Genomic DNA, 24,356 nt, shown 5'->3' with positions numbered 1-24,356 from the left:
TCATAACTTAATATCAGAGGCTTTTGAAAAGATGTTCCCATGTTATTTTACATTGTTCGCCACTTTCTTGTCTCTTTATCTTCGCCCATCTCTCTTACCCTGTTCTATACACTGCTTTGTGCTCTATTTTTCTTTGTTTGTCTTTTATTTTGAATGTGCTATCTTGTGTGTAGCCTTCTGAGCCTACCACCCACAATACCTTATACTTTACATTATATATTTTATAGCATAAGTTTTTGTTTAAGCAAATAAATAAAGCAGGAAATATAAATCAGTGTTAAAAAAAATTTATAAATGATTTTCAGGTTTGCAGATGAAGATATCAGTCACTGTGCTGTATCACAAACTATAACTCTTATACATTTTGCCCTGTAAAGCAAATATTTGCATGCAAACATGGGATGGAGTTTCCCAGCATTGAAGAGGGAGGACACTATAAGAAACATGGGACCGCTGGACCAAAACTCATAAAAACTGCTGAATATTTTCACGAGCTCTGTACAGATGTTTCTATCTTTTGTTCTTTATTCGATAAGAAAAGTGATGAAAATAAGAAGCAAATCATTTGTCCTGTAACATCCACACAGTGTTGTATAAAGTACCCAAAATAAGTAAAAGTCAAATTAAAGTAAAGATATGGTGTTAGAATATTTACTTACAAATAGTTCTTGAGTAAAGTCTTAAAGTTTATCATATCAAAACTATAAAAATGATAATGTAATTAATTAATTATATCGTTATCTCGAGAAAATTATCCCTTTATTTGGGGAAAACGGGAGTTGTTATTTCGAGATAATAACTTGAGATCTCGAGAAAACAAATGAAATGAACTCGTTATCACGGGAAAACGGAGGAAATAAAATGTATGAATGCGTGGCCCTTTAGGGCTTCCGTACCAACCTTTTAAAGCAGCTAAATCCTTGTTTGTCAAAGTCAAAAAAAAAAAAAAGAGATCAGCACATTACACAACACCTGATGATTGATCAGGTGCCATAATAGATTTTGCACAAAATTCTGTTTGCTGAACCATGTAACCCTGACCTTAGTCTCACCCTGCCATGACTAAATCTTTATTTTCTCCCCTGTCCACCGACACAAACCCATACACTGCGTGTACACACACACGTTTGTGTCACATGATTCAGTGACACGCACTATCAGCAGATCATGACTGCAGTGCACGTGATTTGAAATTGACATTCGATCAAGAATAGCCCTAAAAATATACTCACCGTAGGTTCTTGATTGATTCTTTGATGCTTTCTCAGCTGTCCGCACAGTGCAGCGAGGAGCCTCCAGAGGAAGTAGGTTATTGTATTCAAATAAAAGGTAAGTAACCTTTAATTTTCTGCCTTTTGAAAAATCACTCCTCAGAACTTACTTTTTAATATAGTAAATCAGTTTTCTCCTTTTTCCTCTTTTTTTAATCACTTTTATTGTTGATGAATTGATATATTTTTATTTCAAACATGTAAAAATAAAAGAAAACAAACTAAACAAGACAAGAACAACTGAAACAATGGAAAAACAGTAACCTATACAACAAATTCAACAAAGAAATTCTCAAAAACAACAAGTTTGAAAAGGAGTAGGGAGTATACACTTATTTAATAAGCCAATTTTACCCAATACATCATTCATTCATTTATAATTTGTATACAAAATATTAACCCTTCATTTAACTCATAATTTCATACACACCTATATAGACTGACGTATACATATATACTAACTCAACTAATATATAATGTGTGTATGTATATACATATATATGTGTGTTTTATTCGGCCTGTTCCATGTTGTATTCATGTTTTGTTGGTTTGTTTTGGATATTTTTTATGATTTTGTTGTTTTTATATTGACTGTGTGTGAAGGACAAATCACTGTGTAACTGTATTTGGAAAAGTGAGTTTTTCTAATTGTTACCATGTCTGAACATGTTTACTAAAATAATAAACAAATAAATAAAAGCGTGACAGGTTGTTTTCAGCTTGTTCCGGTCACCAACATCTCCTGTAACTCCTCACCCGTCGACCAGTTGTCCTCAGGACTGCAGCTCCTCACATCACACCTGTTTCCAATAACAGTCATCAGACCTGCTTGACGTAGCCACTGGTTTGCGAGCTTTACGTTGTTATTGCTCTCTGACTGATGAAAGACTGTCTTTTCCTCTCATGATTGATGTTGATTTGAGTCTTTATCCCTGCGTCAGTTCCCTGAACCCTCACAGATTACTGTGCCTTTGTCAATCTGTGCTGACGCTTGACTCAGCAGCATCACTGTAATGACACCTCTTGAGTCAGCGAGCCAAAAACATGACTGTGCTGTGCTCAGTGCACAAGTTGACATTTATGCTGTGTGCATTAATTATTCAGAAATCTGGCATGGTTGTTATTCTACTCCTATACTTAAGTTTATTTTCCTTTTTCTTATTTACTTATCTATGTATATTCATTTCTATTCTTTTATTCTTTTATTATTTGTTGTTTTCTTTTTAACACTTTTCTTTGGCAATAAAAACATCCACAGACAAGAAAACACTTACTGAAAAAAAAAAAAAAAGTTAAGAAAAATCCCAAATTTACGTTTGTAGTAGCCTATTAAACAAAGAAATATTTGGTGCTATTAATTTAAAACCCCTCCCTTTTTTTCACTAATGAAGAGTTTTGTAATCCAGCTTCCCGAAATACCTCTGGGCCTCTTGTGATTGGCTGCACGTCTGTGAGTCCACGGGGCCTTCCTGACTCCTGACTGTGCCAAATCAGAGCGGATAAGCTTATCATCAATGATTGTTCCCCTGAAACATGCAGAGCACAGGGCTAACAAGGCATTACAGACCGGACATTACATACAAACACACTTTCGGTCCGTGCGGTGTGGTGAGACACAAGTACATGAAAAATATGCTCTATGTTACATCATAGCAACCACCCCTCCCCTTTAGATCTACGTAATAATTGTCCACAATATAAGTGAATGTATTACATGAAAGAAAAGTGCTGCCAGGGCAAAACATTTTGTGTTTTGCACCTGACTAAGTAAAAGTTGAGTATGACTGCAGGAGATGGCCCTGACATAAAGCTTAGTCAGTGATGATTCATTGTAATACCCACACATGACGAGAGCACGCTTTGAAAACAAGCACAGTTTCTAGAAAAACACACCTGGAATGTTAATCAGGAGGTATTGACACTGCTCATACCAGTTTTTCGTGCTGTTATGATGTTCAGAGTGAGCTTTTACTGTGCCTTTGTAGTGGTGGAAGAAGTATTCAGTAATCATACTAGTACCACAATGTAAAAATACTCTATTACACGCTTAAGTCAAAGTACGGTAAAGTAAAATGTCCTTAAAGTACCAAAAATAAAAGTCCTGCTGAAACAAAATGTGTGTTAACAGTATCAATGCGTAGGTAGCCTTTTACTCCTGTAGCTGGCGGAAGTAACGTTTACCTACTTTATTTACAGTTTAGTAGTTTAGTCTATTAGTTCCTAACCTCCATGATACATCAGAGAGGCCGTGAGATGAATAATGGAGCACACCAGAAGAAACACACTAAGTTCAGAAAATACATTTGTATTAATTTGATTACAAATTCTCAATTATTATTATTTTATGGCTGTTTTATAAAAATATGGGACAGGTTTATTTCTTTGGAACTTCTAAAAGTCATCATGATTAATCAATCTGAGATATTTTGGGGGTAAATATGTGTTTGGTGGAACTGCTAGTAGATCCGTCCATCCGTCCACTTCTTGTGAACACGATATCCAGCAGTTTTTGCAGGACTGGAGTGACATCAAACACATTTCACCGGCGATTCAGGAGATTCAAGTCTTCCATCTGCAAACATGCTTCTCTAAACAGCAGGATCCAGTCATCTCTGCATATTACGGGTATTCCCGTGATATAGTATTGCTGTCATAAAGTTGAGGGAGACAGATTTGAAAAACAGCAGCAGATATATCCTGACTTAAGCTTCTAAAATACTGGATCCTACATTTCCCATAATGCAACTAAACAGCATCTTCCCAAGACCTCCATGCCTCTTAAATGCCAACTTCTTTTAATCTCTTCACCTCCCGTTTGTGACACATGCTTTCTGTTTCATGCCTTTCGCCCAAAATAATAATAAAAATTCATCAAGCTTAAATTTTTCAAGTTTTAGAAACCTCCTCCAGAGCCACAGAAGACATTACACAACTGTCCTCCCAGGCTGAGTCGTAATCCTTGTGACAAACAAACTGAACTTTGTGTGTAGAATTGGTGCGAGTGCCCCTTTAAACTCAGGACTGATCACACATTAACTTCGATTGACTTCCATTCTGAGAAGCAGCTGAAAGGTCCAGAGATGACCGAGGTCAACACCCTTCTTATGCAACAGACGAAACCTCAAACAGGCCAGTTCTGACGGCTGTCTGCTGTCCTGGTTACCTCATCGACCTTTCAGCACTGACGATTACATTTGGGTTTGAATGCAGGTTATCACTGCAAATTATTTTCACTGCAGATTAATCTAAGAATATTCCTAATCTTGAAAACATTGTTTCCAACATCTAAGACCCAGCAGATGCTATCGTGCAAAGAATACTGAGATATCTCTGTTGTATGGCTTGTTGTTCTGTATTTTCGGGAGCTGATCAGGGCAAATAAAGCATTTCTGTTTCTGGGGGTAAAGGGTTCAGTACTACTTTATTGAGCCCTTTATCGGCATATTACCTCCCGCCGTTTGTCCGTGACACCAAAAAACAAGGTGATGAAGGAATGCCCCCCATGTATTGCAGCACCCACACAGCAAGGACAGTGAAGCAGTCGGTGTCCTCATCTGTTTGTACAGCTGCAAGTCCTTTTCTTTCAACTCTGACCGTTGCCCCGTATAAACATGCTTACTATTATCAGTTGGGCCCCTTACTGGAAGGGGAATATGAAAAAATAATTAGAGGCTTGACACTACATGTGATCTTCAGACATTATAAATGGAGCATTAAATTGGTTGTTTCTATATAATGTAGTACTGGACACACTTCTTTTTTATCCCATCGTTGATCTTCAAGAGACAACAATACCCAATCTACCACACCAGTACTGTGGATGAGAGAAATTGTGAATTGATCACAGGTTAAGATTTGAGCCCATATCCTTAAAAAAGTGTGTTTGCCAGTAGTTCAGTTTAGCATTGCAACAAAACATTATTTGCATTTTTTTTTATAGTGTTAGAAAATTGTGAAAAATGCTCATCAGAGTTTCCAAGAGCACAAAGTGACGTCTTTAAGTTGCTTCTTTTTATCCAAACAAGAAAAAAAACTCTTCAGTTGGCAAAAAGAGCAAATTCTTACATTCAAGACGCTGCAACCATCAAAACTAATGGCAACTAATTTTCTTTTGGATCGACAAATTGTTATAGCTCTTATTCAGTTATAAAGGTCAGTTATATTGCTATTAATAGTTACCACCAGCTTATTTCCATTGTCACCCTGATTGGCTTATTCACAATGAATAGGTTTGTACTAACTTAGCTTTAACTGTGAACAGAAAGGTATCTGCTTGTGATTCAAGCAGACTTTGTACCAAGGAGCTTATTTGGATACCAGTGAACTGTCATGGCAGCATACAGTACATCACCTCCATTCTTCCAGGGCTGGAGCGTTTGGTAAAAACTTTTAAATACAGAAAAGCTGAACAGAAAAGGAAAAACATCACTCCACAGGACCAATTGCAACGACTTAAAAGGTACACAATTACTTTTTCTTGTGAGTTTGTCACTCAAAAACAAAAACTCCTGTAGTAATTTCCAAGTCCATCAAACATTAGTAGAGCTAATCTTAATCTTAATTATTTACACTGGCTGGTGGTGGTCTTCGTCACCTTGTTTACTGAAGAATCGTTGCCATTTAAGGCACATTACTGCCACCAGCTGTCCATGTGGCATCCTATACAAGTCAACATGATTTCTCACCTAAAAGCTCTATGATCATGTATCCCAGTTCTCATCACGTCTCAATTGAGAACTCTGACGTTGATAATGAACTGTCGTCATTCGTTTCATTTACTAAACATCGTCAGTCTTTGATGTAGGCCTCAATTGCAACACATCTGATAATCTGACATGCAAGACTAGGTAGCAGTTTATGATATGAAATTCCTATGGGTTTTATTTTCATCATCTGACTAAAAAAGGAGCCTACAGACACAAATGATCAAATTTCTTTAAAATGCACTCCATCTAAAGCGCATTATCCATTTGCCTTTTAAGTTGTTGCAGTTGATTGTCAGGAGTTGCTGCTTATCTCTTCTTCTAACATTTTTTCTGTATTTATTTTGATATAATTTTTGGTTGGATCCTGCACAAAATGTTGGCAGTTAACATCTCTGCAAACCACTGATATGTTCACATTTGTGCGTCAAAGGCTGCGTACCATATTGATAATTGTACAATAAATATCATATCACGTTCCGATGTCATCTTTATGACCCGACTTTCAGATCAGGAGGTGGAGGGGATGGTTGTTGAGTTAAAAGAGAGAAGACTGCCCAGCCAGTGACAGCAGTCACTGAACATTAGCACATGTGAAACCACTGGATATTTTTGACAGGGGACCGTGGCGTTTTAACATTTGTAAGGATAACTATACCTAAGAAGACCAAGGGACAATGTCCAGCTGTCCTTGTGGTGACAATAAAACTGATATTTTTGATGAGAAGTTGGGACATCTCCAGTCGTGTTTGTTTACTTTACACTGCATGGCTCCAGGTGCAGCGGTTTGATGGCACAAGCACAACGAGCTGCTACTCTTCTTTGTTGCCCTATTCGTCTTCATCGTCATTGGTGGATTACAAACCAACTTCCAGGGTGCAAACAGTCACTTATTGTATCAGTTTGTAAATGCTGCGCTTATTAAGTCAGTTAACGAAATCTTGCTTTATATAATTGGCACCATTTATCGGCTAGAATTTCACCGATACTGAGAAATGGCTGATGATATAAATTTCCCAAAATCAGGCTGAAATTTATCAGTCCGATATATATCGTGCATCCCCAGTTTTTGTGCCTAAAGCTAACCAGATCAGAAGCACAACATGAACCTAAAGAAACTCAAAGTTTCTACATAACCGTGGTTTACAGAAGCATACACTGCCAACATTTATTCTGACCACTGGGTAGATCCTATATCTGTCTCATCACATCGTGTAGTTTGAGTTTTATTTAGAGGACAAACCAAAACTGGAACAAAAGATCAAGCAGAATCTCCCTTGGTTTTGGTGGTTATATTTCAACATCAGCATATTTTCTTGGCAGCATATAAAAAAAAGAAAGGAAACGACGACTACAGCTAAATATCAGTCTCTCTAAGCCATCTCTGTACAGTGTAGGTCCGACTGATGAGATGTACCACCCTTCATTCATTCCCTTCTGTATCAAAAGTTGAAATCCAAAAACAATCTACTAGTCTCTAGTTAGCCGATAGAAACTCGAGTAAAAATGTGCAGATCAACTCGAATCCGCTCAGATCTACATGTGTGTGTCACAGGGTCTGACACGTGTTCTTGACTTTTCTTTTAGTGCCCCCCTTTCCAATAATTACAACTGTTCAAACAATGACCATGTGAGACCAAATTTGGGTCAAAATAAACAAGAATGAGCCTCCCTTTATCTGTCCCCAGGTACAGAAAATAACAAGAAGACCTAGAAAATAAACTCTGACATTTAACGTCCTTTATGGGAGGTAAAAGTCTCTTTGTACAAGTCCCTGGTGCCTCATCATCAACTACTGATCCATTGTTTTGGTATTTTTTATTTGAATATGAGCTATATTGTATATATTCTGTCCTGATGAGCCTCAGTGTTCAGAACAAAATGAAGCCTGCATCAGAAAAGAATAAGTCACATTATAAAATTAAAGAGTGCTGGCATCCGTAACACCTTACTGGCCAACTGTAGAGCACTACAAAGGGATTAGGCTGTCAGTAGAGATGTCAGTATTCAAACTAGTGGAGTGGCGGGGAAAGTAGTCCATCCACTACGAGTGGTCTTGGCAAGAACCGGGTCCTAATTCCATGAGAACAGAAGGTTATGGGATCAAGGCCAGTAACATCGTCCCAGATCATTGGTGAAAGGGTGAGGTCTATCAGAGAGATACAGACAAGCAAAAAGTGAGTGTGTCTGACAAGGCTAGTTCCTCTCCTGCACAAATACAGTCTCTTGTGGACAAAGCCCCGCCTCCTGCAGCGTGATGTCATAGTCCAAGTGGGCGAGCTTCCTTCTGGGGAAGTTGGTGACGAGTTCGAAGCGTTCGTTAGGGTAACCCTTGGACTGGACGTGTCTGACCAGGGCCTTGAATTAAGAAGATAACAGAGGTCAGACATTTTAAATAACAATCAGTATTCATGTGATAATGTGCACTGTCAACTGGGCATAAAGAGGAAATGCTCACATTTATTTTACTTAAAGCAACAGTTTGACATTCAGGGCAATAAGCTTAAATATGAAGCTGCAGCCAGTAGCCAGTTAGCTTAGCTTAGCACGAAGACTGGAAACAGGGAAAAAGATCTCACCTAGCTCTGTCCAATGTGAAAAATCCACCTACCAGGCCCTCTAAAATTCACTGATTATCAACAACAACAGAGTTGGAAAAAGCACCCAAATGCCATTGTGTTAAAATATTACTTAATAATAATAATAATAGTAATTGTAAAAGTCACCAATGTTAATCGTTCTTAAGTAAAAGTCTTTAAGTATCTGATATTAAGTGTACTTAAGTATCAAAAATACGAGCACATTTTTTTTTACATATATTTACATGTATGTAAATACTGTGTACTATGGGCTGACTAATTATCCACCTGGCTCATCATCTGATCCGATACTCAGCATTTTTCTGATTGTTGGAATCAGCATTTATTTTTAAGTTTGATTGCCAATAATAAAAATGAAATTAAAAATGTGCTGGATTGGCTCTGATACAGGATGCAGTCTGCAAAGTAACTAGTAACTCAAGTTATAAAATAATCATAGTGGAGTAAAAATATGATATTTGCCTCCAAAAAGTAGTGGAGTGGGCGTATGAAGAAGCTGAAAATTAAAATACTAATGAAGTACAAGTACATATGTTGTGCAAAATAGACAGATACATGACCCCTTGTAAGTTGCTGAACTGCTGTTTAAATCGAACAAACAACATGTAATGTGTTCATTAGCAAGCTTCAGAGATGCTGGAAGGCAGATATCTCTTTTTTACTTTTAGGCAGAGCAGGCGGGCTATTTTCTATCAGTCTTTATGCATATTAAGCTAAGGCTAAATAAACTAAGCTAAGTGCCATACTTGTACATTAGACAAAAACGTGACATTGATGTTTTCATATGACTATCGGCAAGGAGAGCCAAGAGGCACACTTCCCAAAATGTTGAACTTCTCCTTTATAATAGTTATTATGGTGTTTTCTCACCAAAAGTTTTGCTCTAGAAGACAAGGAAATTTGCTCTCTCTGTCCATCTGGGTAGCGGAGCATTAACCTGGCTTTGGGACCTGTGGGAGTAAAAAAAAAGAGAAGACGTTAGTATCTTTCAGAAATGATGCAGATGTTCTATCCAATCAGTAAAAGGAAGCAGTGGCCATGTGCAGAACATACAGCATAATTTAATGAGGACTTTGTTGGGCTAATCACTGACAGCACACATCCTTCTACACTTTAAATTATTTGCAGATGAAAAATGCAAAAAACAAAACACACACTGAAGCTCTATTTGCACAGTACTAGTATTACCAAATGACCCCATGTGTTTGGTGTGGCGCATTCACATGGGATAAGCAACATCTGTATTTTACTCATATTGGCTGACATCATCTCCTGGACAGGATGTCAAAGCTCCATGTAACATCAACTCTTCAAAGTAAAGCATCTGTTCTTCAGCAACCACATTAAGACAGATGAGAGTTGATTTGCCTACTTTCTGCATGTGCTAATAGCAGAAATACACATTTGCAGCTCTGGATTAAGTAAAAGATACTTTGTGGTTGTACTTGAGTATGAAAACCTTTGGATGCTCCTAACTTTGTCTTTCTTCTTTTAAACGTCAATATAGCTGAGAATTGTTCAGTTGTCTGACAACAGCAAACATATTCAAAATGAAATACAACCCCAAATTACCAACATGCTGACTGGCACAGACCTATTATTACCTTTTGTCTTTGATATTATTCCCGTGCAACTCTGCCATGTCTGTAATTTGTAAATACTCCACTGCATATTATTTACTACATAAATCCAAACACAGAGGTCATGTGATAATATTATTTTGGGTTGTATTTCTTTTTAAACATCTGTTTTCTGTTGTTAGATGACTGAAAAAGACATTTGATTGCAGCTCATAATGTCTTTAACAGCAGCCAACAGCTATGCTGTGATAAAAGGCATTAAAGTACAGCCACAAAGCATCCATTACTTGAGCTAAATGAGCTGAAATGTACATGCAAAAAATGAGCAACACAACTCTAGACTATATAATTAATGTGGCTGCTGATAAACAGAGGCTATGCTTCTTGAATGTTAATGCAATGGAGCCCTGACATCATTATCTGGGGAATAATGTCAGTAAATTTAAGTAAAATAGTCTTTTTTTTAAATCCTGAAACATGGAGGAAATTTCTTGATCACATGAGGTCCCCTGGTAATACTTGTCCCGTGCAAATAGAGCTTTAGTCTGAGAATGAATTGTATGTGCAGTGCAAACAGGCCTCAATTGATTCTTGACATTCTTCATCCTGCAGGGTGATAAGTGATTTAGCAAACTAGCCGGTGATAATGTCAGATAGAAAGAAGTCTTCATGAGCGTTCCGTGTACACCTCTAACAATGGGTCTTTGACCTTCTATCATTGTCCCTTGAAAAACAGTGTCCATAGTCAGCAGTATAGAGCTAGAGTATAGTGAGATCTCACAGTGAATGAGAAAGTACACACAGTTGAATACAGTTGTTGAGATCTCACGATTATATCTGTAATGTCGTACCACATACATGTAGTTGTAGTTCTACTTTGAATATCTATGCTGTGACCTCTCAAATCTAAATTTGTGTTTCTCACTGAGTACTGCTGAATGCTGCTTATTAATGAACATTTTGAGAGTGGTCTTTCTGCAGGCTGGAGAAATTTACTATAAAACACACAAACATCGGTGTTTCAGGTGTATGTTGACGTACCATTGTCATCAGGACAGTCATCGTCACAGGGTGGGGTGGTGCTGGTCCTGGATGGTCCAGCGCTTTCTGCTGATGTGGTGCAGTGGTTCCCTCCAGAATCTGCTTCGGGCTGAGGATGACGAGGACCAGCAGCCGAGGGCTCCAGGTGGTTCTTTTTGCTCTCCTCTTTCTTGTGACTGTGGTTGTTTTCTTTGTACGGAGACTTTCTGTGAGAGGAGGTCGAACTATCGGGATGAAGACGCTGCTGGGCTGCAGTGGCCGAGGGGAGCGGGGTGTGTTTGCTGGTGGAACTTTTCTCTTCGTGGGGTACTGGCGTTTCGCTGTCTGAGCCATCGACAGAGATAGGACCCTCGCTGTCAGAGAAAGGCTCTGCGTCTGATTCGTCGTCTGATCGGGGAGAATCGGGGGCTTCCGGGGCATTTGAGGACTCGTAGTGGGTCTCCTGTAGGGAGGCTCGGATTGCTGCCTCAAGCTGACTGTCTTCACTGGCGTCAATCAAACTCTCCTGGAACAGAAAACAGAGGGTGCAGCTGTAGAAAACAAATTGAAGAATTGGAAAAATCACAGAGAAGTGTCTTAAAATAGCCTACTAATAAGTCAGTATTTATGATAATGTGACGATCTTTGGAGGTTACTAATGAAGCCCTCAAAGGATAATGTGCAAATTTGGAAAAATATCATCAGTAAGTCTGTGATGCAGCAGCCTTCGAACCAGGAAGAGACAACAATCATGTAGTGTCACGACATATAATAACGAAAATCCCAGATAATAACCCTACAATTGATAGATAATTCTGAGTTGTGACAGAAAAAATCCAACAGAGTCACACAGAGACAAATGTGAGAGTTAGAGATGATACATGAGATGAGAGACCCACAGAGCGAGCTCGTTTGGCAGGGGGTGCATGGCACGATGGTCCATCAAGCTGCCCATGCTCTGCCAGGAAGCCAGTCGCCTGCTCCAGGAACGATGCCACGTCCAGCTGGTTCCACTCCACCATCTTTTGACCTAAAGTGAACACGTTTCCAAGAGCACAGGTCAACAACAAATCAGCAAAAGCAGATATTCTGTGGATGTAAACAGCTAGGGCAAGACATCTTGTAACAGATATCTTCATTTTCTAGTTAGTCAAAAACCTATTGTTGGCCTCTACTGATCCCATCGAGTAATCATATAAAAAGGATCTCTTGCTCTTTATTACTTCCTGAATGATACCTTGTAGTATTAGGACCTCATCATATCTCTTCATCATGTTTATCTTGTTTATTTTCCTCATCATATATTTCTTATTTATTTATTTCTACCTTGTTTTTTCTCGTTTTTATTTGTTTTACTCTTGTTTTAATAGTGTTTAAGATATTTTCTTCTTATCTGTCTTGCTCTTGTGCTCTATTGCTGCTGGTTTCAGAGGGCGACCAAACATAATTTGTTCTATGCCTATGATGACAAATGCAATGTATTATGTCTAATGCTGTCTTGTCCTTTTAAACTGGTACGCATGCGGGATGGATATGATGCCCTCTCTCAAAAATAACTCCACCCAAGAAACAGCAGATACATGGTGTCACTGGAGATCAGGCATCAGAACTGTGGATAATGCTGTGACTAACTTCCCACTCACCTGTGCGGGGATCGAGGATGGAAATATAGGGGAACTTGTTCAGCTTATAGAACTGGATGTATCTTTGTCCCTCTTCACTATCGTGATATACCTGTAATGAAAGAAAATGCACATTACAATACGTATTACACCAGATATTCTTGAAATGAGTGACTTGTGTGTAAATAAAAGCATGTAAAGGTTTGGACTTCAGGACAAAGTGTGTTATTGTGGCCTTTTACAAGGCTTTTTCCACAATCAGAAAATCTTTCTTTCAACTGTTTTGCACTGCTAAACACTACTTTAAGTACCATTTCTGTTGCTGTATGACCTATGGTTTCTATTTTTGCATCACATGACCTTCCCATTGAATCAGTTTTGCAGCTGGACCCTTGCAAAGACCTCAACACAAAGTTTTCAGGAATGTGAAAGCACTGTAGATCACTTGTGACCATGAGTTTTGAGACTGCATACCTGCCAGAATATGAAGTGTTCTCTGATGATGGTCTTCACTGCGTCGTTACTCCAAACATCTCTGTTCAGACACTGGCAAGCAAAGTCCTGAACGTTTTGTATGTTGATCATTAGCCACTTGTTCTCCAGCTGTCCACAGTCTTTTGCCTGAAAGCACAATAGAGGAATATAGAATGGATTCAGTCATTAGTCATTATTGGTAAGTCTGGATACAGACCAAAAGGACAATTAACTCAATCCACCAAGTAAACATGAGTCTCTTTATGGAAAACCAACTATGTCATGCCATTACATGTCATGGTGGTTATACAGGTTTCCATTTTAAAAGCCCATTTCAAACACTGTAAGAATGCTCAGGGAAAAAGCATCATCAAAAATGACAACCTGCATGCTCGACACACCTGGTGTCCCACCTGAGATCTACATGGTCACCATCTGAAATTTCACTGAAAGTTCACACAACCAGAATTAAGACGGGAGGTGTAAAGTGTCCGCTGAGTGACTCCTCACCGTCTCAAAGCTGCCTTTGTGCATGAGCTCAATGGGAGGACGGAAAAGGTCTGCCAGGGTGCTCAGTTTCTTATCCACCGTGCCACCGTTACGCAGCTCCTGTTCCTGGCGAACTAAGAAAAGAACATTTATGGTCATTATAGGGAGTAAAGACACAGTGAAAAAGGCTGACACAGAGAGAAACGTGGCAGATTTTCAAGCTTAAATGTACTCACTTGTTTCTGTTTGGAAGTCTCGGAAACCATCAAATATGGATCGAGCAGGTCTTCTTCGCTTTGGCACTGCATGTGTAACAGACACAACAACAGTCACATTCAGCAGATGACTGAAACAGCACAGCTAAAAAAAAATATTTAGTAAAAGATCTGTTTGCATGAGGTTGAAAAAGAAAGGAAGCACCGTAATACCTCCAAACAAAGGTTCTGGCTCCACCAGTATGTCCTGCTTCTGGGGAATGGGTGCTCGGACTTCACTGAGACAAAAGGCAACATATAAAGTGTTATTCTGAGATGCGAATCAATCTACAGCAGTCAATCATTCCTTCCAGCTCACTTAATAACAACTGTAAATTAGGAGAGAACATTAGGAACACTATAAAAACAATCAAGAAATGTGGAGAAAAAAGGCCTGAAGCATTTTAGTTTTGTCTGACACAAGTTTGTGAGGAGAAATATCAGCTTACTCTGAAGGGGGAGCTCTGCTGCTTGAAGCTGCTGAACTGGAGCTGGTGCTGGGCTCCTCTGCGATTCCACCTCCGTCGAGAAACATGGTCACTGCCATCTCCAGGTTGTTGTTGCATGCTTCCAACATATGTTTTCCTACACTCTCTGTGGCCCCTAGAAGAGCGTTGGACACAAGCATATTGATATTGTCAATAGACAAAAACTGTAATGCAGATGTGTGTGACAACTCAAAATTTCCATGTAATTCATGGGGGAAAAAAATCTATGACGGAAAGCTGTACATACTCAGTAACATATGAGAATTTGATCTTCAAAGATCCCCTGTTTTATAGTGAAATAAGCTGTTTAAAAACCTGTCTTGGTTTTTTTTTGTGCATGTTTTAGCTTTTTAAAGTTACTTTTATAAAACAAAGGGATTAAAAACGATATATACTGGTCAATATTCAAATTTTAATATGAACAAAAATGTTTCATACGGCTCCTGTAATTTGGATAAAGATTCGTGACCATAATATGTCCTAATCAGGATTTGTCAGTGCTCTCTGGGCCGGGGGTACAAACTATGTACTGGGGAAAATGTTTCTAAATTACCAAAAAAATATTTGTCATTTCTGTTCTGCAATTTCCTGTTAGTTATCTGCCAAAATCTACAGTGATGACACATCTTATAGTAACATACATTACTTCAGCATCACTTATATAGTAGAATATGTTTGCAGCCCTTCTATTGTTTATTAAATGGATCAATTTAAAGTACAATACTTCTTCATGCATACAATCTGTTTACTTCTTATCATGTACACATACTGCCAACACGTTTTTTTTTTTTTTTTTTTTTTAATTAGTTGTCTTTCAGAGGGCCACTAGTTTTCATTCATTCCGCTATTTTGTGACAAAGCATACTTGGACACAATTGAAACAACTACCTGGTCAATGTTAACATCCCGTCTAGTCTTGTACAAATGTACTTCCTCATTTTGTTCAAATGCAGAATGAAACTTTCCAATCATGGGGTGTACGTGCAGCAGTAATCTAACTTTACCATCAGGGATAACCACATCTCCAAATAGTGATTGCAAGTTGAACGCTACGCAAAATAAAGCCGGAAAAACCTTTTAAAAGTGTGAGGGGAAAAAAAGCATCTAGTCTAATAAAAAGGCTAAAAGGTATGGCAGAAAGTGTAGCTAACGTGTATGCTAAGTGATTGACAGGCAAAAACGTGAGGAAACACCAGAACTGTGGCAAGATGTTTTAAGATCGTGAGCCGCCACAATGCATAAAATTATGAAAAAAATATTTAGCATGTGATAAAACAGCAGATTTAAGCATTAACGTTGGGTCTTTTTATGAGTGTACAGCTCCGTTTGGCTACAATGATCTTTCCGTCTCTACTGCGCATGTCCGTTTCACTTTCCAAGTCCAGCAGCAGCCCCCGAACTGAGTCTCTCCTCTTTTCTCCGTTAAATAACTTAAAACTTAAACACTGTCCATCGCGTCAAAGCACACATAAACAATTAAGGAGACCTCGGCGAGTAGTCGGAGACGTAAACGCTGCTCGTACGAGTGCTGTTCACGTTACAGCCTGAGTGAAGATGACAGTAACACCACACGAAGCCTGGCTGGTGATGAAGAAGGGAAATGTTGCACAGCCGACGTCCATTCCACATTATCAAACAACATGCAGGGCAAAAAGGAGCTGGGAATCAGCTCTAGGCTGGCGATATGGTGTCTTTAATGAGCACCACGAGGAATATGTGATGTTTTTAAGTGCCTGTGTAATATCGTATTCAAAGCAGGTGGCTTAATGAGCCCTTTTCCGAGTCTTTCACTTGAGTTTATCAGATAACTGGCTGTGGTTTTTCCCTCTGCACAGCACTGACAGCGTAGGGGCCAGGGCAAGACTAAACGTCCATTTTCTTGTCTGCTCTTACTGTTTCTTTCTCTCCTGAGCTTTTCCTGTTGCACAAACCAAACCTACTTGATAGACCAAACCCAAAATAAAAGGCTATTTTTACCTGTTATTGCTGTGAATTGTTGTATTAACCCATTCACCCCCGGAGCTGAGGTGTCTCCGAGCGCCGCCATCTTACCGCCACAAACAACAACATAAATGTGGCGCATGCGCTACGCCGTCCTTTCCCCCCTGTCTGGCGCGGCGCGAGCCCCATGCGTCACCAAAGGATTGTGCTGCATTGTGGGTTATGTGGTTCAGTAACTACAAATGGCGTGTCACTGGCTAGTTCTTTGAAACAAGTTGGTATTTTATTTTGTTTGTTTGTTTGTTTGAATACAGTTCCCTTAAGTTTTTAAATAATTTCACCCTAAACATCATCTGCTTAACAACCATTTAATTGTAAATATGGATATTAAGATTTAAACCAAGTTGTAACAGGAACGAAACTATTTTGGTCCTCTCTGCATTTGGTGGTGTGCATTGGAAAAAGGTTTAATTGCAATAGGTAATAAAGTCAAACAACAATATAGCTGGTAAAAAAAAACAAAAGAGAAATGACATAGTAATAAGATATAGAGATGAAATGAAAAGATTGAGTATTATAAAATAAAGTCTTGTTGTAATGTATTTATAAGACAGATTCATAAGAGGAATACACTTTTTTCACATGCAGCAGTTTGTCACTAGGAAAATGGGTGTTATGTGCACAGTCGTCTGTTTGACGCGATGGTGAATCTTGTCATGGGGATGAAGTGACCTACATAATTCAATTGCTGATCATTCAAGATCAATTTCACATCCACAAATCTAGATGGACTGTCTGGCACCTTTCGACATGAAGAACAAAAAGGCTATGCAGACTTTAAATAGGTTTAGTGTATTTATACTGGACTGATTCACTCCTTGCACCAAGTCTCCGCACTGTTTTGGGCCACTGTTGTTGTATATTATTGTTGTAAATAAATAAAGTTAAAATCAAAGATGAGGAATAACTTTGACTGTTCAGTTCAATTTCAAAATTCAGACTAGTCATGACAAATATTATACATAATAAATTAAGACTACACAGATTTGCGCTTTAAGTAGTGTAATTTTATTATTTGCATAATACATTCAGTTTCAAAACAGCTTCAACCGAGTCCAAAACCTGAAGAATCAGTTCTACCAACGACAAGCTACCAGCAATTTGAACAACTGCTCTTTCAGTGACCAATCGAGGTCAAGTTAAGATCTTAATTACGTTATTTCACACGAATCTGTTGTCCTGCCTGGCATAAACAAGAAAAAAAAGGAGTTCAGTTTACAAAGGGAAAGTGGTGATGGCACTGACTTTCTACATCATTGATATGTCCAAACTATATTTACAAATACACAAAGTGACACTTCTAATCCCACTGGCCAATTTTAATTATAGTTAAAGCTGAATATAAAATAAGATTACATTCACATCAATAATGCACAGTGTCCTTCAGTTTTGCTGATAGTCTGAAACGGCTCATAAATGTTCTAGTTTTCTAATCGTGAACAATTGTTTTTAAAAGGTTTATAATCTGAATGTCAATTCATTTGAAAAAGAGCAAAACACCAATAATACAAACCAGCATTTTAAGCTGTTGTCTTGTTGCTTACAAAGGGAGGTTCGATATTAACTCAGGCCACTTTAATAATTATAGTCCCACATGAAAGGAATTAGACGATAATGGTCAGCATCTTCTGTTGCACAGAAAGCACTTATCTTAAACTCTCCATGTAAACCCAGAAACGCACTGAAATCTGATGCGTCTGCTCTGTGGACACACGTGACCTTTCAGCCCTGAGGTGGGAAGTTATTATTTCATAGAAAAGATGCATCACGTTATAATTGTAAGAGGGAATAATTCAAGTGCACTCAAGCATTATATACAGGGGACAATAGGAATAGGTCACTTAGTTTTTGTTGAAGGTCATGTTAAATATACATGAATATCTATTTTTAAGCAATACTGAAGGCCAAATGAGAATATTGCAGAATGTGTCACTGTCGTGTCTTTTTTACACATTTGAGCGTTTTAAACCTCAAAATGTGTTTAAAAAATTGTCTGAGCATCACATTAGTTAACAACACTTTTACTCACCACCGGTAAGTAAATTCACTTCAATACAACCTACATTTTACCGTTATCCGTTAAAAACAAATAAAAAATTACGAACAAGTTTCCCGAAGTTGTTAGACTTTGGGAATTGGCTGTAATCAATGATGTGTTCAAGGTACCAAAAGAAAAAAAGGGAGGGGTGTCATGGACATACGTTAAATGACTTTACATTCTCATGAGCTTTATTTTACTGCAGAGGTCAGTCTTATTAATAAAAAAATAACACAGGGCATAGGAGCTGTAAAATATCTGGACAAGGAAGAGACGAGGCTGCCGGACATTAAAATTTGCCCTTCATCGGTTATGATACCAGTTTATTAAAATGATTCATCAGATTCTGCCGTTTTCCTGAAAAACACAGATTTAAAGAGGATCTGCATGGCGTCACTTAGGCTTTACTTTTATACGTTTCTCTGACTCTAAAGTTTTTGTTCAGGACAGTTTTGAAGCACGTTGGAACCAAAGGAGAAGATAACGAGGTATTCTTAAGATTAAAATATGTAAATTATACTTTATTACGGACTTTCTCTTTCAAGTTGAATCATTCTTCCACCCGCTGTGAACCTTTGTGAAAACAGTCTCATCCTGTCCAACCAAAAGAAATTAACCCGCAACAAAATCCCTCAAATAATAAGAATGCCAGCCTTTCCTCAAACGTGACAGCAGTGCAACTTAAACAGTGATAAATAATCATTTTCCTGATGGGCACTGCATGATGGAGGAAAGACGAGGTCTCTGTACTCTATCCCACATGCAAAACAATAAAAGGAAAATAAGTTCAGAGGAGAAATGAAGAAATGGGCTTGGGGTACTTTCAGGGGGAATTACCTTCACAGTTCATATCCTGCTTAATAAATAAATAAGCGTCCATACAATAGCATAGATCGAGGTGTGAATGAGTGCATACATGCATACATGTATGTCGAGTGAGCCGTGGGTGAGTTTAGTGTCGGAATGTTTGTTTGTGTACGGAGTGACTACGTGATTTCAGTGAGGCCAGTGCATTTTAAAATGAAGTTTGTGTTGTGGGCAGGCAGGGCGGTGGGGGCGAACACTGAAGGTGGCAGGTGAGCTGTACGCAGCAGTTTAGAAGCGGATGAAGGTGGCGTCGATCTGGCGTACGCTGGGCAGCGCCAGCATGATCTTTCGCCGGTACTGCGGGTCCTTCTGTAGAGGGTTTCTTTCAAGGTAGACCGTCTCCAGAGACTTGGCATTCTTCAACTCATCCAGATCTGACCAGTTATCTATCTGATTATCGTTCATCTGGGGAGAAGCATACGCAATGTAGCTAATCAGAGGACAACACAGACTGGTGACATACGGTATGGAGGAGGTGGAGTACATTTAAACAAAATTGTTAATAAGAAGAACAATTCTTAAGACTTTAAGACTTTAAAAATGAATAGATTAACATTTCAAATCACTAGATCAATAAAAATGCTACATAGCAGTATATAAACATTTAATGAAAAAGGGTTATTACACTCTATAATGTTGTGAACAGAGACAGTGTGTTCAAACAGATAATAAATGACATAAAATACAGCATATCTTAACATGGCTGGCACCGGAAGAAGAATTTTACATGTCATAGTCATAACAAGCTATCGCCAACTATTCTCATAACTGATTTGATTTTTCAAGAAAGATTATATCAAAATAGTTTAGTACTTTTCCAAAATATTTACACAATGTGATTTTTGATAGATGACGTTGATATATTGTGGGTAAAGTCAAGTATTAGAACAAGTAGAGCAGTCTGGTAAGTTCAGAAAATGGCCTGACCTTACTGTAATGCAGCCTTTAATATCAAGAGGACAACTGTTGTGTCATGATATAATACTTGCAGCCCTTAAGGTAAGCTCTGCTGTTGTGCATGTCGGCTCTTTGGCTTACTGAGACTTTAAATGGATCAGAGACACTGTTAATGTAATTGTTACACCTGTGCTTCTCCTGCTACGTCGAGTCAAGATGTCTGCGGGGAAAAGGTGAGCTGGTAAAGCTATAGGTGCTCATTTATCAAAAGGTTCTTGTTAAACCTCCCAAATCATCCTTACCCAGAATTCCTGCAGGTCTGTTAGATGGCTGATGTTTTCAATTTTCTTTACTCGATTGGCTGCGATGTCCAGGGTTGTTAGCTTTTTCTGTGAGGGGGAAAACAAACGTTGTTGGAATGTACAGAACAAACTTTGTTGTGCATGTTTGCACAGTTAGCAAAATACATGATGGACAGTTTGGCATTCAGTCCTTTCAGAAATAGGCTGTGGAATTTCTATAACTCACATTGTTTTCCAAGCCCTCGATGACCTCAATGCCATTGTGGCTCAGATAGAGCTCTCTCAGGTTGACGAGGTTCTGTAGGCCCTCGATTTTAGTAATCCTGTTACTCTGCGAAGAAATGTGCTAATTATTAACCAATGTTTCCAGAATACACAACATACAAGTGTTGAAAAGATTTGCGTGACAATACCTGAATGCTTAAAACAGTCAGGTTGTGTAAACCGTCCAGATTCTGAAGCGTAGTTATTTTATTGGTGCCAAGAAACAAACTTTGCAAAGACGAAAGTGTGTCCAGGTTCTCTATGACCTGTGAACGAAACCGAATGAAAGAGACACAAATAAGCTCAACGTCATGATTCAATAATTATTTCACACCAAAGACAAGAAGAACAAAATGTGTCGTATTGATTTTCCAGGTTTGAACAACCCTTCTTGTCCTACCCGTATGCGATTGGAGCCCAGCTCCAGCATCTCCAGGTCCGTTAACTGTTCCAGGCTGGCAATGCTGCCAATTTTGTTGTGGAGCAGAAAAAGTTTCTTCACCCGAGTCAACTGCTCCAAACCCTCCGCCTTCCTCAGAAGGTTAAAGGACACGTCGAGCTGCCTGTGGGTCGGTAAAACAGACATGCTCATTGCTCATATGCAGAAATTGGATTTGCCATGAATAACTTGACCCGTTGTCTTTTTGGATGAAATCTCTACACTTTTCTTACTTACTCCAGCTCTGTGAGGTGGTGCAGGTTCTCCAGTTTGCGGATCTGATTGTCATAGAGATCTAGTTCCCGCAGTGAGCACAAACTGTCGAGGTTTTCAATCTTTTTAATGAGGTTCTGTCGTAAGGAAAGTGTCTGTATGAAGAGACAGATGAAAGAAAAACAATTAACAGATACAATCAATAGCTGCACTTTAATACTGAGCTCTTAATCCTTCATTTATGTTATGATTTAATAAAGAAAATATCACTAATTCCTCTAGTACAAAGTCTACTTGTAGTTTTTCCGAGAGGTTACTCACTTTCGCCTTCTGTAGCACCTCCAATCCTTCAATCTTTCCAATACGACAATGAACAAGATCAACATCCTTGGGAGAAAACAGACAGCTTAGGATGACGTACTGTCTTTAAGCAGTTATTAAGGTTTGTTGTGTCATGTACACACAAGTGCCCAGCCCACACATGGACTTAACGGAAAACAAAAATACAGGTGAAGTGGCGAAACACTTGTCAATAGAGGACATGGCATACAGTGCAGCACTGCAAATAAGTCCAGTCTACCACAAACAAGCTAACTCCCTAAAACACAACTACAGCTCCAACCAAAGCACGTCATTAGACGAGACGGACATTTTACTAAAAGTAGAGCTACAATAATCAATCGAATAGCTGTCAACTATTTAATTTACTAGCAACTATTTTGCTAATCAATTAATCAAATATTTTTTTAAAGAAAAGAGTGAACATTCTCTGATTCCAGCTTCTTAAATGAGAATATCATCTGGCTTCTTCTGTCAAAGCAAACTGAATATCTTTGGTTTGTCGACAAAACCAGACATTTGAAGACATTATCTGGGGCCAGAGTTGTAAGTTTTAGACAATCTTCCTACCTCTTCCTCCGGGTCCAAGGTTATGGTGTCCATGTCGACAGGAGACTCTTCTTTATCTTTAATGAAAGCAAGACTAAATCAGATAAACCAATATGGGAATTACACCAAGGTAGAGTATTAATAGACATGATACGGACACAAAAAGCTTAGTTATGTAATGCTGCCATGCTGTGTCACACTTTTTGATCATTCGTGTTGAATTACATCACATCTGACAGTCAGACTCGTGTCCCTTTCTACGTGGCGGACATGTTGGAGGTGTGCAGATTTACTTGTGTTAGAGGGCTGATTGGGATCCACGTCGCCATTGATACTCCTCCTTCTGGTCTCATCATCACCAGACTCCTCGGACTCACCCCTTCTGTCCACTACAGTCAGCAGACAAAGAGAAGAGAGAGCTACATGACACCATGCAGATGCAGAGCTGCTGCCTGATTTTGTATCAGTGACACGTTGAGCTGATGCACGTGTAATATGATGAAACGATTAGATTAGGCCCAGCTCCACCTCGCCCACTGATGAGGCAGGGGATGTCATGTGGAGCATCCTGCCTCTGTCTGGATGAACAAACCATTAATGCTAACAAGATCATGTTTCTGCACCCTGTTACGTGAATACATCGCTAAAACATGTGTGCTGAATCGAGACTAAACTTCCTATCTAATTAAATCTGTTTCAATTGCTGATGTGATGCTGTTTCCAATCTTACTAGTTTAGAGACAACTAGCAAGCTAGGGTTAGCTTTCTTACATTGACACAGGCTGAACACTAGCTACTAACCATGTTAGCTAGCAGGGTAGCTGATTGGACCACAGTAGACACGTTTACGAGCCAAAATTGGTAACATGTTGTATGGGCAGACAAGCTACAATAGCATTAAAACAATTTACAAACCATTAATACGACCAAGAGGGTAGAGAAACTGAGATAGATATCGATTAGCAGGGCAGCATGAGTTAACTGATTAACGTCAGCTAACAAGGGTTGTTGTTAGCTTGTTAGCTAGCAAGCTAAGGATGGAGAGGTCTGATGAGTAACAAGGAAAACAAATCGCCGGATGTGCTCATATAAAAATAGACACGTTTCTCTATATTAATACCGACTTGTCCAGCTAATATAATCGTGGCTCGGGCGCATCTTTGACATATTTACCCACCTTCCATTTCTTGGAGCTCTCCAACAGACCGGGAAGCCATGTTTCCTGTAAACAGTCCTGACAACCGCCCAGCCAATCCGGTGGAGGCTCATACTGACGTCAGACACAAGAGGGCGCTGCTGCAGCACACTGAGGAACAGCTGAGGGCCAGAGGAGTGAACACAGTGTACCGTGCTCACTGCAACAGGCAGGGGAGGAGGGAGGACCACACTGACCAGCAGGGTCACAGCCAGGGTTTAGACATGAGTGAGGTTTTTTTCATGCTCTCAAATGAAAAAATCTAGTGATCAAAATGACTATGAGTATGAAAGTCCTTGTTGTCAGTTGTGATTAACGCCACGAATAAAAAGGAAAAACACCAAACACACTACCGTCTGTTATTTGATGTGGATCTGACTGATCTGATCGTGTCTTCTTCAGGTAAAGGTACAGAGGTGAACAGATATCTGTATTTATTTGTGATGAAATGGCAAAAGCCACATATACACCAGGACAATATTCACATCTTGTATCTCTCAAGTATGAACAAAATATTGCATTATTATTGTACTGATGATGATGATGATGATGATGACGATGATGCCACACAGACACTTGAGGGACTGACAGACAACTTAACTCTTGCCTCGATACAGTCTTCAGCCTCAGCTTTGTTGTTTTTCTTCTGAAGCACCTAGTTGAGGAAACAACAGTCAGATCCATCATAGGTCAAGTCATCCTCATGATCATGAAAAGACAATTGATCACAGTGACAATGAAAGCTACTTCA

At 39.0% G+C, this 24,356-nt stretch overlaps 2 protein-coding genes across 2 annotated transcripts; both read right to left on the bottom strand.

Annotated features, from left to right (window-relative positions):
* Positions 1–7,251: 7,251 nt before the first annotated feature.
* ubxn7 (UBX domain protein 7) lies at positions 7,252–16,599 on the bottom strand. Its single transcript, XM_084369501.1, has 11 exons — positions 16,479–16,599; positions 14,463–14,616; positions 14,188–14,252; positions 13,996–14,061; positions 13,781–13,893; positions 13,271–13,417; positions 12,818–12,908; positions 12,074–12,204; positions 11,196–11,700; positions 9,445–9,524; positions 7,252–8,332 (listed from the first exon to the last, which is right to left on the bottom strand). Exons 1-11 carry the CDS (start codon positions 16,582–16,584, stop codon positions 8,171–8,173), a joined length of 1,620 nt encoding a protein of 539 aa, XP_084225627.1. The 5' UTR covers positions 16,585–16,599; the 3' UTR covers positions 7,252–8,170.
* A 2,247-nt stretch (positions 16,600–18,846) lies between these two features.
* ppp1r7 (protein phosphatase 1, regulatory (inhibitor) subunit 7) lies at positions 18,847–23,691 on the bottom strand. The gene is made up of 10 exons (XM_084369505.1): positions 23,588–23,691; positions 22,704–22,799; positions 22,432–22,487; positions 21,844–21,909; positions 21,547–21,677; positions 21,271–21,433; positions 21,020–21,136; positions 20,833–20,937; positions 20,607–20,693; positions 18,847–19,812 (listed from the first exon to the last, which is right to left on the bottom strand). Exons 1-10 carry the CDS (start codon positions 23,625–23,627, stop codon positions 19,636–19,638), a joined length of 1,038 nt encoding a protein of 345 aa, XP_084225631.1. The 5' UTR covers positions 23,628–23,691; the 3' UTR covers positions 18,847–19,635.
* Positions 23,692–24,356: the final 665 nt, after the last annotated feature.

This window comes from Pagrus pagrus (genome assembly GCF_965226575.1).
Source record: "Pagrus pagrus genome assembly, chromosome: 12".
NCBI classification, from domain to species: Eukaryota; Metazoa; Chordata; class Actinopteri; order Spariformes; family Sparidae; genus Pagrus; species Pagrus pagrus.
The sequence above is the reverse complement of the archived record's forward strand: the minus strand, read 5'-3'. Positions and strand labels throughout refer to the sequence as shown.